Source organism: Mycteria americana, chromosome 2, assembly GCF_035582795.1.
Source record: "Mycteria americana isolate JAX WOST 10 ecotype Jacksonville Zoo and Gardens chromosome 2, USCA_MyAme_1.0, whole genome shotgun sequence".
In the NCBI taxonomy this organism is placed as follows: Eukaryota; Metazoa; Chordata; class Aves; order Ciconiiformes; family Ciconiidae; genus Mycteria; species Mycteria americana.
Genome location: NC_134366.1, coordinates 153552858 through 153568692, shown reverse-complemented (window position 1 = coordinate 153568692; position 15835 = coordinate 153552858). Strand labels below are relative to the sequence as shown.

The window sequence follows — 15835 nt, the reverse complement described above, 5'->3', positions numbered from 1 at the left end:
TTTCAATAACAATATTTATTCCAACTCAAGATAGATTTGCTGGTGTTCCTGCTGTTATTTGGAATGGAAGTATTTTACACTGGATAGTTTTAGGCACTAGAATCATTCTTGTCAATGAGCATGGAAGTTCCTGCCTGTCAGAGTTCAAGGAGCGTCTGGACGACACTCTTAGTCATATGGTTTAGTTTTGGGTAGTCCTGCGAGGAGCAGAGAGTTGGACTTGATGATCCTTATGGGTCCCTTCCAACTTGAGATATTCTATGATTCTATAGTGGCTCATTAGAATAGACTGTAATTATTCTGCAAAACTTTGACAAAAAATTATTTTGTGCATCACAGCAGATCTTTCCTGCCGTAACAAAACGGCTGCTATGTCAAAGATAACATGTTTCTCCAAGTCAGACATAAGATAAGATATAAACGGAAAGCTACAGCATTGAATTTCCACCTCCAGAACTGATAGCTGGAAAGGGATTATAAATTTCATCATGGGAATATCTTTCCCCAAACTAAGTCTCTTCTGAAGCTATCTGGTGGAAATGAGGGAATCTATTATTATGTGGGCCTCACAATGCTGTCTTTTTCAGATGTCCATAAGCAAGAAATATTTTTTGAAAAAAATTGTGGTTACCAAAATGGCTTCCACAAACAGTTTTTGGGCTTCACACTGCTTTTTGTGATAAATGAAGAGAAAAAAATCAAGTCCCCAGTGTCTGTTCTGCTTGTCTACAGACATCACAAAGTATGTTTCCTGGGTGAATGAAGTGCAGAATTTGATTTCTGGAATACTTCGTTTACATGATTTACAGTACACAAAAATATATATTAATGTTTTGTCATTTTCTGCAACAATCCTTTATTTATCTGGGAAGACCATTTTTGTAAACTAATTATCAGCAATGTATTTAGAAATTTGACATTGCAAGAGAAATCAAACAAATGTGGCTTGAAGCCAGAAGATTATTTTGGTTGACAGGAGAAAACATGTAAAAGAAACAGCAGTGACTGTGGATTTCTCTTAAGGCATCTGCTTGAGGTGTAAGTGATCTCATTCTTCAAGTGCCTTCATTGACTTTAAGGGGAACCGAAGATGCAGACTAACTCAGATGTAGGTGCCTACACTGTAAATCCCAAATTAAAGGAGATAAATCGTGTGCTAACTTGCAAAAAAAGTACTAGTTTCAGTTAGCATGTAGACTTTTTGAATAACTTTTTGAGGCATTGGACAGGAAAGCTGCAAATCATAGACTGCATACACAAAACAGGATGTCCAAATAGTCACTTTGGTGCATAAAAGAAGACTCTAGATCCAGCCTAGTGATCAGATGAAAAAAAGTTAGGTATTGTAGACCTTCTTAAAGGTCAAAGTCTGGCAGGTGTTCAGAGCTTTCTACTCAAGGTCATAATCCGACAAATATTTTGACAAGAGAATCAGAGAGACAAAGTTGTGTTCCAACTATTGCAAAATATGCTACAATGATTAGCTAAGATTTACCCATTCAGTTGAATAAATAAAGGCACAGAATACCTCTCTTTACAAAGAGAGGGGAAAAAAGATGTTAGGGCTAAAAAGAGACTTTAAGTGGATTGTGGAACCAATTACTTTTTTCTTCTTGAAGTTTATAACTATTCTTTAATTCTAAGTCCTATTTAACAAATAAGTCAATCTATCTTGTGGAAAAAAAAATTGAGAGTTTGAACAACTTCTTTTGGAGAAAATGTTCTGCTGAATTCACCACAGATTCAAAACTGTTTATGTCACTCTCCAAACTTCTTTTTTTGCAAAATATTCTGACATATTTATGATTTTGCTTCTGATTCCTAAGTGGAGAGAAGGAAGGAAGGGGCTGATTGATCTAGAAATAGGAAGAGTAATTTAGCATGAATTTGAACTGTGTATATTTTGATTTGAATTGGTTGTACCTGTTGTGCGAAGGGATGATTGTTCAGAGCAATAGGGAGGATCTCGCTAATTGGAAGATTGCAACAATTACAGCAAAGGAATTTCTATATTGGATCAATTTCTGTTAGTCGAGGATCCAGTTTCTGGGAGTGACTAACAAAGATCCTTCAAAAGAAAAAAAAAAGTAATAATTCAATTGTCCATAAAGGAGAATGAAAATTATCGGTTAAAAAGCAATTTTTGATCCTCATAACATACATAAAGTAAAATTGTTGTTTGTTTATCTATTTACTTGTAAATAGTTATATGGAGGATGTAAATACCTCTTTCTATTTCAAAACCTGCTATGCAGTTTTACTAAATGATACCCTGTCAGTAATAAAAATAATTTTAAAACACTTTAAAAATCCTTTTGGCAAGAGTTTGGGAATTTTCACACTGGATTTTCAAACTGAATCTGGGGTTTTTTTTGTTGTATGTCTGCCCCTTAATACTTTCCTGTCACACAGGCTTGTTTTTTCAACTACGTAGACTCTGAAGAAGCATTTCTCAAGTTGACTATGGTCTTCTGATGCTCTCCTTTCTCTGTGATCCCACCCACTTAAGGAAACTCACTGATGCATGAATGCTGCAGACTTGTCCCCAAATCCTTGATCAGATTTTGTACCTATGTGAAAACTTCTCCTTCAGTCTGAGAATTTCCCCATGATTCTCCTCAATACCTGTTTGAGAACATCCTTCTCAAAGGAGGTGAAATTAATCTCCACAATCTTTTTGCAAATTCAGACTTTAGTCAGGGAAACTCTTCAGTGGCTTTTGGCTTTTCAGCATATCAAGATTAATTGTTGCACAGGGAATCAGAGAGGGTGGGAGGAAATTGCATTCTCTCTGATTGCTAAATATTAACTTTCTTGCTTTCAGGCTGCTATAGCAGGAGGAACCACTATGATCATCGACTTTGCCATCCCTCAGAAAGGCTGTTCTCTTATTGAAGCCTTTGATACATGGAAGAGCTGGGCAGACCCTAAAGTCTGCTGTGATTATGCACTGCACGTGGCAGTTACATGGTGGAGCAACAAGGTAGACACAACAGCTGATTTTCAATTCCATGAATTAGTACTGCACCTGCTTTGAATTAGTCCTCACGTGCTAAATATAGCTTGCTGGCGGTGTAATAGTTAGTGTATTTTTGTGTGTAAAAACTACATTTGAAATAGTCCACATACTTCTAAAAGTACATGTATTTGAAAAAATAAAGAAAGTCTGCAGATAGCCTACATCTTTGGATAATACCGCACAAAATTAAAGGGAAAGGAAGCAGTTGTGCAAGACTAAGACCAGGCAGGCCAGAGGGGGCAAGAGGCGTTTGCATAAATTTTGGCTTTTGTAACTTGAACACTTGATAATCTATGCTCCTGTTGAGTCTTGGTGTTATTTTTTTTTTTTTAATAAGGGCGTACCTGAAAAATACGCTACTTAACTTTATTTGTAAAGGAAGAGTTCTATTCCTGAGTGACTGCAGTAATATCTCCTTAAAGTAAAGCAGGACTGGAGTCAGTAATTACTTGAATGTGAGATTATCTAAAAAACTATCTATTTTTGGAATTTACATATGTGAGAATTGTCCTTGTTGCATGAATGTTTGCTGATAGCCTGAAAGCTTTACTGAATAAGTTAACTTTTCAGGTGCTTGGCATCTATCTGAACCTGACCCAGGTTTTACAAGACCACTTTGGATCCTCAGAGAACATGCATCAGTACATAGTTATATTAAGTAAATGTCACTTTTAAATATGAGTACTCCCTTTAATTTTTAACTTTTAAAATGTATAAACCAAAGCCTTCACTCTGCAAACACCCCATCTTTAGTATTCTGTGCACTGAGCACTAAACAGACTGAGCCCAACCTGTAGCTCAAAGCAAAGACATAAAATAAATTCTCCACTGAAGTCTGCGGAATGTGCATTTGAAACAGCCTTAGTAGAGAACAGTGGAATTGTACTGAAAAATCCAATAAAACTGGGGAGGTGTAAATCAGTGAAATGTTCTGGTTTATGTTAAGAAGTTAACTGTTTTTAAAGGCCAAGATTGAAAGAAATAGAAAGGTCTGATGTTTTGTAGCTGTAAAAGACCTGGGTAAAGCAGACTTTGATATTTCATGCCCTTCTAATTAGCTATCATCTCTTCAGGATTTAAAGTATTGATTAAAAACATACATTCTTTACAATGCCTTCCCTTAGTCATAGTAATTGGTGAAGAAGAAAATAAATGACATGCCTCTATATTTGTGCCAGAGCAGGGCCTTACGTCAGGTATTTATTTGTTTGATAATTCCCACTCCAGTTATGCTCCCATCCCTCCTCTGGATAAATCCAGAAAACTTCCTTGAGTTTTATATCAATCTCTCACCTTTCTTGGGCAGATCTAACCAGATTATTAGAGAGAAGATGAAAAATAATGTTTTCCTTTTGAGAGGAATTCATCCCATGGAAATTGTAATAGCATTGCAGATACATGTCAATTACTGTCACCATCATTTTACTGGGAAGGGAGCCAAAGTTAGGTAATGGATCATTCTAGCTAACCAGCTGCACAAGAAACCTTTGGGCTAAATTCTGCATCTTTCTTTCCTTCTTTGGGACATAATGTTTTGCTGGGCTTCACAGACTCTAGCAGAAGCAGGGAATCCTATCAAGGAGTGCATATAAGAAAAAAAGCAGGCTTGCATCTAGAGTTTTAGAGCCATTTTGTTTGACAACAAAATATTTCAAAAGGCTGTGTGTTGTTTAGTCAGAACAAAGCTCTAGGAGATAAGATCTTTTCTGTCACTCTTTTATTTGCTAGAAGCTGAAGCCTATTACAATCCAATTTTGAAATTAAATTTTGCACAAATCTCCATACTCTATAAGTTGGATACATTGATTGTAATATTGGACTGGGTATTTTCAACATTAGGAGTTTTTTTTTTAATAAAATTCTGTTTCACTATCTTTTGGAAAAAGCATTGCCTTCCTGCAATTAGCTTGTGCTTCCAATATCTGCACTGCAGTGGTACTGGTTTATATACTTTGAGAATCAATTTGATACAAGAAGAATAGTATAAGTCAGTCTTTAAATATGTGACTTAGGCTGTTTGGACTGAACGTATGTTTGATGGGTGAGTAAAGGCTCACCCTTCATACTTACAATTTCTTTATACAAAATTATTAACAGGTAAAATATAATATTGCTGTTTTTTGAAAATTGCTGACTGTGTTTCAGGTGAAGGAAGAAATGAAAAGTCTTGTTCAAAACAAAGGTGTCAACTCCTTTAAGATGTTTATGGCCTATAAAGATCTATACATGGTCAATGATGAAGAGTTATATGCAGCCTTTTCCTGCTGTAAGGAACTTGGAGCAGTTGCTCAAGTCCATGCGGAGAATGGAGAGCTAATTGCACAGGTAGGCCTTTGACATTTTGTCCATCAAAGTCAGGAATATAAATGGTGCTGTTATCTAAGCACTTCAATAGTTGTATTAGTACTATCATTTTATCATAGGGAAAGGCTTTTCTACCCTATTTTACTTCCATGGAACTGAAGACAAACATCTTGGCCAAGATGCTAAAGGATGCTTGTGGTGGGCTAAGAAATTGTAACCTGGAGTCCTGGGTTCAGGGTAGGCAGGAGGCAAATGATCCTGTTATAATGAGAGTTATACTTGCAGTACAATATATATATACTTGCAGTATAATATATATACTTGCAATGTAATATGTATACTTGACTGACAAAGAAAGCATCAATCAGATCCTGACCATCAACCAGGTCAAAGGGGGAGCACCTGGCCAAGTATTTAGACATCAGGTGTGCGATGCCTAACCCTAGGTCTCTCCAAACATAGTCAGCTCATCTAACAGGAATGAATCCAGAAGTATGGAGAAAGTTTCACTGACTGGGCACAAAAGTCTCAACGTCCCTTTATGCATAGTTAGCCTCACTTCACACTTGCTACTGCCATCTTAGTGTTGTGTGGAGGCACTGGGGGTATAACTACACTGATGTCTTTGAGTTTCTTCAACTATTCTAGTCAATAGTGCTTTGACTTTGCCCCAGGTCCCATAATGGAAGTGAATTTATTGCTAAGGAATCTCAAATCAGCAAAGCATAAGTTCCTGGAATATAGTGGGGACAAAATCTTATGCCTCTTTAAAACCTTGGAGCCTCATTCAGAGGCTCTGGATGTGTATCTTTGTGCTTAGTAAGGATCTTTCAATTTTTTTTCCAATAAGGGGTTAGTACTGTCATCTCGGTTACTGGCTGTGATCATTTAAGAGTACATATCGAGAGAGGTAGGATTTTCAAAAGTGGTTATTTATCCCTGCAAGCCAGTGGAGTGTGTTCTCTGAAGTCACTTAGGTATTCTGAGACCTGTCTTTATTGAGAGATATAGTGGATTTCAGATAACACAACAATAACTTCTCTTGAAAAAAAATCATAACTGCCTTGGGTTTTTTCTCAAACTAGCTGCAGCGGCTGGTTTAGGATCCATTTGGCTGACAGCATGTTCACAACACCATGGTTGCACTTTAGCTGACTCTTATTTGTTTTTGTGTGGTGTTCAGGGTGCAAAGAAGATGCTGGCAATGGGAATAACTGGCCCTGAGGGGCATGAGCTATGTCGTCCTGAAGAAGTGGAAGCTGAAGCTACGCAGAGAGCAATTACCATAGCAAATGCTGTAAACTGCCCCCTTTTTGTAGTCCATGTAATGAGTAAATCTGCAGCAAGGGTGATAAGTAATGCACGAAGACAAGGTAAAAGTCCTAATTCTTTTATGCTCGGTCAATGGCATTGGAGGAAGGGTCATGGAAAACCAAACATACCATCAGTATCCTACTTCTCATAGGTGCCATCAGAACATGGGTGAATTTCTTGGAGTGGGATGTCTAAACTGTGTGTGTGTGTGTTGTGGGGCCCAAGGGGAGCGTCGTGGTTTAACCCCAGCCAGCAACTAAGCACCACGCAGCTGCTCGCTCGCTCCCCCCCAGCAGGGTGGGGGAGAGAACTGGAAGGGTAGAAGTGAGAAAACTCGTGGGTTGAGAGAAAGACAGTTTAATAGGTAAAGCAAAAGCCATGCACTCAGGCAAAGCAAAACAAGGAATTCATTCACTACTTCCCATGGGCAGGCAGGTGTTCAGCCATCTCCAGGAAAGCAGGGCTCCATCGTGCATAACAGTGACTTGGGAAGACAAACGCCATCACTCCGAACGTCCCCCCCTTCCTGCTTCTTCCCCCAGCTTTATATGCTGAGCGTGACACCATATGGTATGGGATATCCCTTTGGTCAGTTGGGGTCAGCTGTCCCAGCTGTGTCCTCTCCCAGCTTCTTGTGCACCCCCAGCCTACTCGCTGGTGGGGTGGGGTGAGGAACAGAAAAGGCCTTGACTTTGTGTAAGCACTGCTCAGCAGGAACTAAAACAATCTCTGTATTATGAACACTGTTTCCATCACAAATCCAAAACATAGCCCCATACTAGCTACTATGAAGAAAATTAACTTTACCCCAGCCGAAACCAGCACAGGGAGCTAAGAAGTGTGGGAGAACAGCAGCTGGGATTGAGACTTTCCCTTCTCCCCAGAGCAAACTTTTTTTCTCCTTCGTACTATACCTCCAAGGTCAAAGTGATGGCCAGAACAGCATTATTGCATTAAAAATTATGTGACCAGTCCAAGACAATATATGCTCTGCTATTCCCCTCCCTTGAGTTATAGTCTGCAAGCAATTATTAGCAGCTATTTAGATGAGAAACTCTACAAGAGAGACCACACCATGTTTTTACAGACAGCGCCATGGCATGACCAGGACTCCTATTCACCGGGCACTTAGAAATCATTGTGACGATAACAGTGTCTGAAAGCCTCAATTCCCTCCAGGGAACGTTTTCTCAGGTCATGCACTGCAGGGTTCATAAATAGTTCTGGTCAGCCAAGGGAGCCTGACCCTCTTGACCATCTGTAGGGCAGGCTAGAAGCAGCCTGAAGGCTGTAGGCATTCAGGATGTTTTACCTCATCACCTGTAAGTTAATCCAGAGCAGCCTGTGGAACCAGCACTGTGAGGAGACATTATATGGGTGGAAGGAGCAGGGCAGAGGCCCGTGATTTGGAGGACCTAAAACTTTATGGAATATCTCTCCTTATCTTTTTACATCTCAGCTTGTGTTCATCTGACCTAATTGCATGTACACCTCAGTTTCCTTATTTCTTGGCTTTAGATAATGCTTGCATTGGGGGCGTAGATTATTAATATCAAAATGCAGAGTATGAGAGCTTGAGGAAAGTGCAGTGAAAACCAGCATGACATCATTGTGCTAATATAGATGGATATGTTTATGTGGAGTATGTATTGACTATGACTTCTAGCAAGACTTATCAGTAGTTCAAGTTTATAAAAGAATCCACCAGTATATTTTTTACTAGCACATCTTTTGGTACTGTGCTATATTGGATTCCTCCACTAGATGACAGTGCTGCTGGTAATGTGGATTATATCCATCAGTGTACAGTTATTTTTACATTCACGGGTGTGATGTCAACATTAACTACAAGAAGCTGTAACAACAGTTAAAATACCCAGATTAAAGATGAAACACTGGCTGTGAACATAAAAGAGCTAAGATAGGAGGTGGCGTTTTATAACACAGTATTCAAGTACAAAATTCTATGCTGATAGTAAATACTGTAAAATATTGTTAGGCATGTGTCGTAAGAATAGGCTGCTGTGCCAGTATGATAACTGACTTGATAACAGTATGCTTCTTCGATGTGTAAAAAGAAGAAATTGGTACAACTTATGCTTATTGTGGTGCAAATTGGATTTTATAGCTTCCTGGGTTCATGCAGTCAGAATCATCAATGCTTGCCTTTGTGCACAGCAACGTATAACATCTCTCCATAATTAATTTCTATTTTCATGGAAGTATACTGTTTAGGAAACAGAAATCTAGGATTGGTTAAGAAATTTCAAAAGATAGCTAGTGTACCACAAAGATAGGTACAAAGATATTATAGTTTTTAATGAGGCTGATCTGTATAAATTCTGGCAATTAGAAATTCATTGTTCTTTGTTTCAGTAAAAGTTATTTTCCATTCTTCAATTAAAAGTGGTAATACAAAACAAGGAGTTCCAGACAAAAAAAAAAATTCTCAAAGTATTGAGTGAGTGACATAAATGAAACCCAAATATTTTGCTGAAAGATATTCAACTTGGACAGGTTAAAACCACTCTGAAAGCTGTGTAAACTCTTAAATACAGGAAGGCTCTCAAGCATTTGAAGTATTCACTCTAATGCAGTTTATTAATCTTTTAAAGATTATTTCTCCATCTCTTGATGCTAGCTTCCTGCTATTTACAATTATGAAATTTTTCATGTTCCTTTCCAAGCACTTAGCATGAAGTACAGTGTGTGGGTGCATATTCCTCCCTGCCCATGTCGGGGGGATATTGATATCCCTGCTTATTCCATCACTGACCTCAAAAGGGGAGAGGCTGATCTTCAGTGAGCGTCATCTATTTTCTGGGTGACAGTGTGATACCAGAGTTGAAGCATTGCTTCTCAAAATCTGTGGGATGGTGATTTCCCTAGTCAAAAATGTAAGTCAGAGCCCAGTTCTTCTTTGTCCCTCATTTAGCTATACAAGGCAAACAACAATATTAGAGCTAGAGACCAAAGGCCTGATCCAGTTTGCTGAAGACAGTAGGCATAATTCTGTTGTCTTCAGTGAGCTGTGGCTTAGACCTTAAAGGCTAAAATCAATCACACAGACTGTTAAGGGATACTAGTTCTTATACTAGAATAAGCAAACTTTAGGGGAATCACATGAGTGACCATCTTTCCTTCTCCCCTCCATGCCAAAGTCCACCATCTATGTCTGCTCTGATCTCCAGCAACACTGGTCACTGAAGGAAATCTCCAGATTGTACCAGCATGTTTTTCATGTACATTAGCAACAGCTACATTGCTGCTGAATATTCAACAGGAAATCCAAGATTTCCACGTGTGACTGTGTTGAAGAGGGAGAGGTTAACTCATGTCCCCATTCTGTTCTTTCCGGGCCCTACCAGCCTGTTTGCTGAAAGCAATGGTTCACTGTTTCTCCATTTGAGAGGGTCAAAGGCAGCACCTCTCTGTGAGAACTGTTCTTGCTCATCTCAGTGGGCTGTTTCTTCATCTCTGGGCAGACCATGATCTTGAATCTTGCTGGAATAGGAAGAGGAACTGTCTGCTTCCACAGAAGGGCAGTCCGATATCTCTGTGTGCTCAGTCTCATTCTCTTGAGTGGGACGTCAAAGAGGATCCTTTTTCTGCTATTGTGTGTCTTCCCTACAATGAGAAGACAAGGCTGTAGAGCGCTGGTGTCGAGCAGTGCTGCTCCCTCTCCTTGTTAGGACTACCTGATGTGAACTTACTAGGGAAAACTAATGTGGCCCTGTCACCCATTCCTTCGGCCAGTAACACCTACGGGGAAGGAAGGCTAATAAAATGTAATGTAGGCATATGTGACTTACTTATACTTCCTCCCACTTAAAAATGCTTTCATTCTAAGTGTACTAAAGACTAGCGATCATGTCCCTTTGCCCATTTAACTGTGCTGTTACAGCTCAGGAAATAAGACTTTCTAGTGCAGATTAGAACTGGAGAGGAGCATCTTACTAAAAAGTCAGTTTTTAAAAGATTTCTCCCTTTTAAAAAAATGCATACAAAAAATACGTACTTGGTCAGATCACAAGAAGCTTGCTTAGACTTATAAAGTTGGTACCTCCTACCATCAGTCACAGGTTAGGTCTGCTCTTAGTGAGAGGAAGGGCATGTCCATAGCTGTGGGTATACAGACTCTCAAGCTGATTCTGAGCACAGGAGTGCAACTCAAAATGCCAACTTTTTAGCTGGCGCATGCAGGACAGCTCGGGTTCAGACTGTAGATGGCCTAATTGATGCAATACTATGCCTGATTCAATAAACCCTGCCTTGCAGTTCTGCTTCTTTCAGATCATAGCTGGTCAGTGAGTGTCTTTGCCCTATATGACCTTATGTTAAGTGCTTCTGAAACTTTTACTAGAATAAGCACACAAGGACCAGTTTTTCAAGTCTGTAAATGTTAGTTGGCGTTTCTCAAGATTATAGCTCTTTCTGAGTTCTGATAGGTGGTAACATAAATTGTAGTTGTGTGTTCTTCTTTGTTATAAAGTAGCTCTTGCCAGCCAGTTTGGGCATCTGATGAAGTCACAAAATCCACAGCTATTTTCCAGCAGCTCAGAGATGTCAGAAAGACCAAACAGCAGAACACTTTCTGCTTACTATTTTTATTGAATGCAGGAAAACATAACAAATGGAAAGATTTATTACCGCATTACTCCAGTTGTATGCCTATAGGCAGAAGCCAATCGGGCTAAAAGAACCTTAATGCAGAATTTCCTCATTGCCAATCGAGCTAAAAGAGCCTTAATGCAGAATTTTCTTGTTATTTGGATTAAGCAGAATCTTGATATTGTTGCACCCTGCAGTCTGGCTAGTCACGGTCCAAATGAAATGCAAGAAATTGCACAGTCAGCAGAAGTGTCCAGATGTAGTCCGTTGAAGCTGCAGTGTTCAGTCACAAAATCACTTGAGGAAATGGCTTGTACTCCTTCCCACTCATGGGAACAAGGGGAGCTGCTCAGGTCAAATTCTGACTGCAGAAATACTGTCATCAGCTGTGGTACCTGAGTTAGAATCAACTCAGCATCTACAACTGTGAGCTTGGAGACTTCATTTTTATGTTGTGAAACTGAGATAATAAAATTATTTATGGAAGCTAAACATTTACTCCTTTCCTATCATTTTAACTTTTATTATTTATAGCTATGTCCTAATGATTCATAGTTTAGGTTTGGATTAAGGCTTCTTTAGCATGTTTAGATGCAGTAGGAAAGACACACACCGCACCACTCTTCCTCCTCCCCCAATTTCCACTGACTTTGCTTATTAAAAATCTGTCAAAAGCCTAATAAGTAAATATAGGAGATTGGTTATATACGCAGGACTTTTTCTGTATATATCTAGGTTTGTGGCAGCCTGCCCTCAAATACTGTGTTTGGAGTTGCCCAAGGAAGGCAAAGATCCCCCTAACTCCTGCAGCAGCTCTGAATTAGGAAAACACTAATCTGACTCAAACCTCCTTATTCACTGAGTGGACGTATCACTTACATGGGTGGCCTCATACCCAGTGCTTTAGGTTTTGAAAATAAGCTGCAAAAACCAGCAAATAACTGCTTAAGTCATGATTTCCAGTCCCAAAGTGGTGGTGGTCTCCCTCTGAGCCCAAGTGTAAACCTGTAAATATGTAGATAAGTGGGACTGGGAGCTTAGAATGCTCCAAGCCAAAGTGTCAGTACGAAACAAGCATGTACAGCATGTCAGAGCATGCTGAGATGGTTATAGCAAATTAATAATGCTAATAGGGAGTCTTTAAGTTGTGGCAGAAGTTATACTGTGTAGTACTTGGAGTAAATGTACAGTGTAGTAATGTCAGAGCAGGTCTTGAAACCTTGTAGAAATAACTGTAGAACTATGGGTTTTAAATGGTATGAGGCCTTTTTGCAAGTCTAGCACAGAAAATTTAAGGAATGACACTACTGCAGTGGGAAACATATTTTGAAAAGAATTGAGCTCCTCAGTAGCTACCTATGCTAGTGTAGCAGTTATAATCCAGTAGCTCACAGAAGTACCAGAATCTAATGTACAGAGAGAAATCTGCAAAGGTTTGCTTTGCTATTTTCCAGCAGTACAGTGAATGCCTGACTCACATGCAGAAAGCCAGAGAAAGGTCACTGTCTTGTTATCACCAAGCAATTACCAGCTGAGCCCTTGCTGGGGTAATGTAGTGATAGTTCTAATAAAAATTGTCCCTGGATTGAAATCTGGGATACGTAGCAAGATACCCACTGTCTGTAGGGAGCAGGGGAGGGAGAAAGCTCTTGCTGGGATCCAGCAGAGGCTGCCTTTAACCAGCATCAAGGAGCCTATGAGTGGGTGTGTGAGGTCCCAGCTCCCTCTGGTTCTTTGGTGACCGTCACAGTCAGGGGCATTACCACCTGTCACCTGGAGAACTGCAAAGTGGCTGGACCACCTCCTCAGGGAGTGAAACATCTTGTTTCATCTCCTATTTTGTTTTGATGAGTTTCAAACCCATGTTTCAAACTGAAAATGATGACTTTTGATGAGTTTCAAACCCATGAAAAAACAGTTAAAATATGTTAGCTCTATCCAAAGGCTAACAGCTGGTCTGGGTTGACATCCTCTTCTGAGGAATCTGGAATACTGTGCAGCAAAGAATTAAAGGTTAAAATTTGGGAAATAACTTTTAAAATTATTTAATTTATAGGGGGTTTTTTTGGAAATGTTTTTACACTCTTTAAATTTATGTCTGGTGCTATATTGTTCTTCCAGGAACAATTATAGCCTGACAATTAAAAGTACCACCTTGCAAAGTCTGTATGCTGTATATATTAACTTACATTGTTACACAGTCAATAATTTCAGAGCACCAAACAGGTGCTACCAAGAAATATAAGCATCTTGAACATAGTTAATGCAACTGAGGACTGTGTTCCTTTTGAAATCTCAATCACATGCCTGGTAAACAATATGTAAAACCCATTATAATATATCTGTCAACAATTTAATTAAAAAACTTGCCCAAGCAATGTTCCTATGAGGAAATATATTGGGAGATCACCAGCAGAATATTCAGAACAGAGATGCTGTGTTATAGCTTAGTTTATTATGTCCTTCCATATGTTGGTGTTTAATTTGAAACACTCATTCAAATTTAAATCCATTGCCACCAAAAAGATCCAGAACAGAGAAAATACATGATATGCATTTTTATATTGTTTGATGATGATGCTATTGCTTTACCTTTTTCAGGAAAGGTGGTTTATGGGGAGCCTATTGCTGCTAGCCTTGGCACCGATGGCACCAACTATTGGAATAAAGACTGGGCTCATGCTGCAGCGTATGTTATGGGACCTCCACTGAGACCAGATCCATCTACTCCTGGTTTCCTCATGAACTTACTGGCCAAGTAAGCAGATGAACAAACAGTGACAGCTGATGCCCAAATACACAGCAAATTCTGTCTGGAGTATATAATAACAGGTTGATGCCCTGGAGATTTTCTAAGTACAGAATGTTACATTATCAGGAAGGAGAAATGGAAGGTGAAACCATAGATGAAAAACATTTTTTGTTACAGAAATTAGAAAGTGTTCAGATTTTGTTTCTCTGAACTCTTGTGGCCTTCTGTCCCCATTTGATTTTAATCAATAAGCCTTGCCTTGCTAATACTGCAGCAAAAATTGAAACATGACCAGGGGGACAGTAAGGCTGTAAGTCGGTTGGAAATGTGTAAAAGTGGGGTCACAGCTAAGAGTGCTGGGTTTTGTTGTCAGCTGCCTTTTTTACTTGAAATTTGGATGCTGCATAAAAACTAAGCCTGCTGACTTCCGAAAGTAGATATGAGTTGTCCACTTTATAACATCTCCTTCAGAAGAAGTAGGAACAGAAGTATCCTTCAGATACTTGCAGTTAACAAAATGTGTAGTTTACTGATATTTCATTACCAATAAAGCTTAACTCCACAAAAGGGTTGAATTTGACTGAAGAGTCGGTGATGGTATGTCTTAACAGTGACTGATGGTTGTGCAGATCCGTAGTAATTTCACAGGGTATATGGAGTGACACAGTCTAAAATTGCTCTAAGTGAGGATGGAACCAAGCCCTTTGCTCTGGGCAAGGTGGGACAGCCCTCCATTTGTGGGAGACCTTTGGCATATCCAAAGTAAAAGTGTTATTTTTGGTGCTTGGTTTCTTCTGAGGGGTTTCTGAAGAGGAAACTGCTTCATTGGTGAACTGGCTGTTACTGTGGAGCTACTCTTGGAGGATAGGACTGAAGACAGACTGGCAGGGCATATCAGTTTTTCCTTGTAGAAGGGATGGCTGGATCTACCCAGCCTTGCAACAGATTTTCCTATGTGGCACTGTCTGGTACATGCTCTAATTCATAATGAACTTTGTTTCTCCATAGTGATGACCTGTCTGTGACAGGGACTGACAATTGCACCTTTGACATCTGCCAGAAAGCTCTGGGGAAAGATGACTTCACAAAAATCCCTAATGGAGTGAATGGTGTGGAGGACAGGATGTCAGTCATATGGGAAAAAGGCGTTGTAAGTATATCAAGATGTCTGAACATGGAGGTAATTGATTTCGCCAACAAAATGTAATCTCTCAGCAGTATGAACTCTCCAGTTTTATCAAGTGTATTTGTCATAGGATAACTCTGTGATCAAATACCATAACAGAGTCCTTACTAACTGTCACTTTATGGTCCTGGGAGATAGAAGATTCTTAGTGCTTAAAAAGTAGCACTAGAGAATCATTTCCATCATTTAGCAGCAAAGGACTGCTATTGTTTCAGCGGTAGTGCACAGTACATTTACTTGCAACATTTTTTTCAACAGATGAGAGGAAAGTAAAAGGAAAGAGGTGCCCACAGTTTCGACTTGGTCAGTTCTGTATTTTTTCCTCCTTGGTCTTTCTCAAATGTGGCTGTGGAGGAGCTTCTACACTGGGTGTGTGCCTGTCAACTTCTAATTTGTGTTTTCAGCCAGGGGAAACAAGCTAGAGATAATAAATGCTTCTCTAATGCATGGCTCAGTCCTGTGATATGATGAGATGAACACCTTCAAGTCCCATTGGCCTCAGTGCCATCACAAGAATGCTTGGTGCTTCTCAGGAAAATGCCCTTCAGGCTCTAAACAAACATAAATATGAAAGCTAGTGGCCAGACTTTTTTGGATGTGGGGTAGACTGATGAGGGGGAGGTTAGGCAATTTTGTGAGGGATCTGCTG

At 39.5% G+C, this 15835-nt stretch overlaps 1 protein-coding gene across 1 annotated transcript in view; it reads left to right on the top strand.

The window, feature by feature from the left end:
- Positions 1-15835, top strand: part of DPYS (dihydropyrimidinase) — a 33483-nt gene that overhangs the window by 2295 nt on the left and 15353 nt on the right. Inside the window, exons 3-7 of the mRNA XM_075495758.1 lie at positions 2825-2983; positions 5165-5344; positions 6507-6696; positions 13850-14006; positions 15009-15150. Of these exons, the coding sequence (XP_075351873.1) occupies positions 2825-2983; positions 5165-5344; positions 6507-6696; positions 13850-14006; positions 15009-15150 (828 nt within the window). The remainder of the gene's footprint in view (positions 1-2824; positions 2984-5164; positions 5345-6506; positions 6697-13849; positions 14007-15008; positions 15151-15835) is intronic.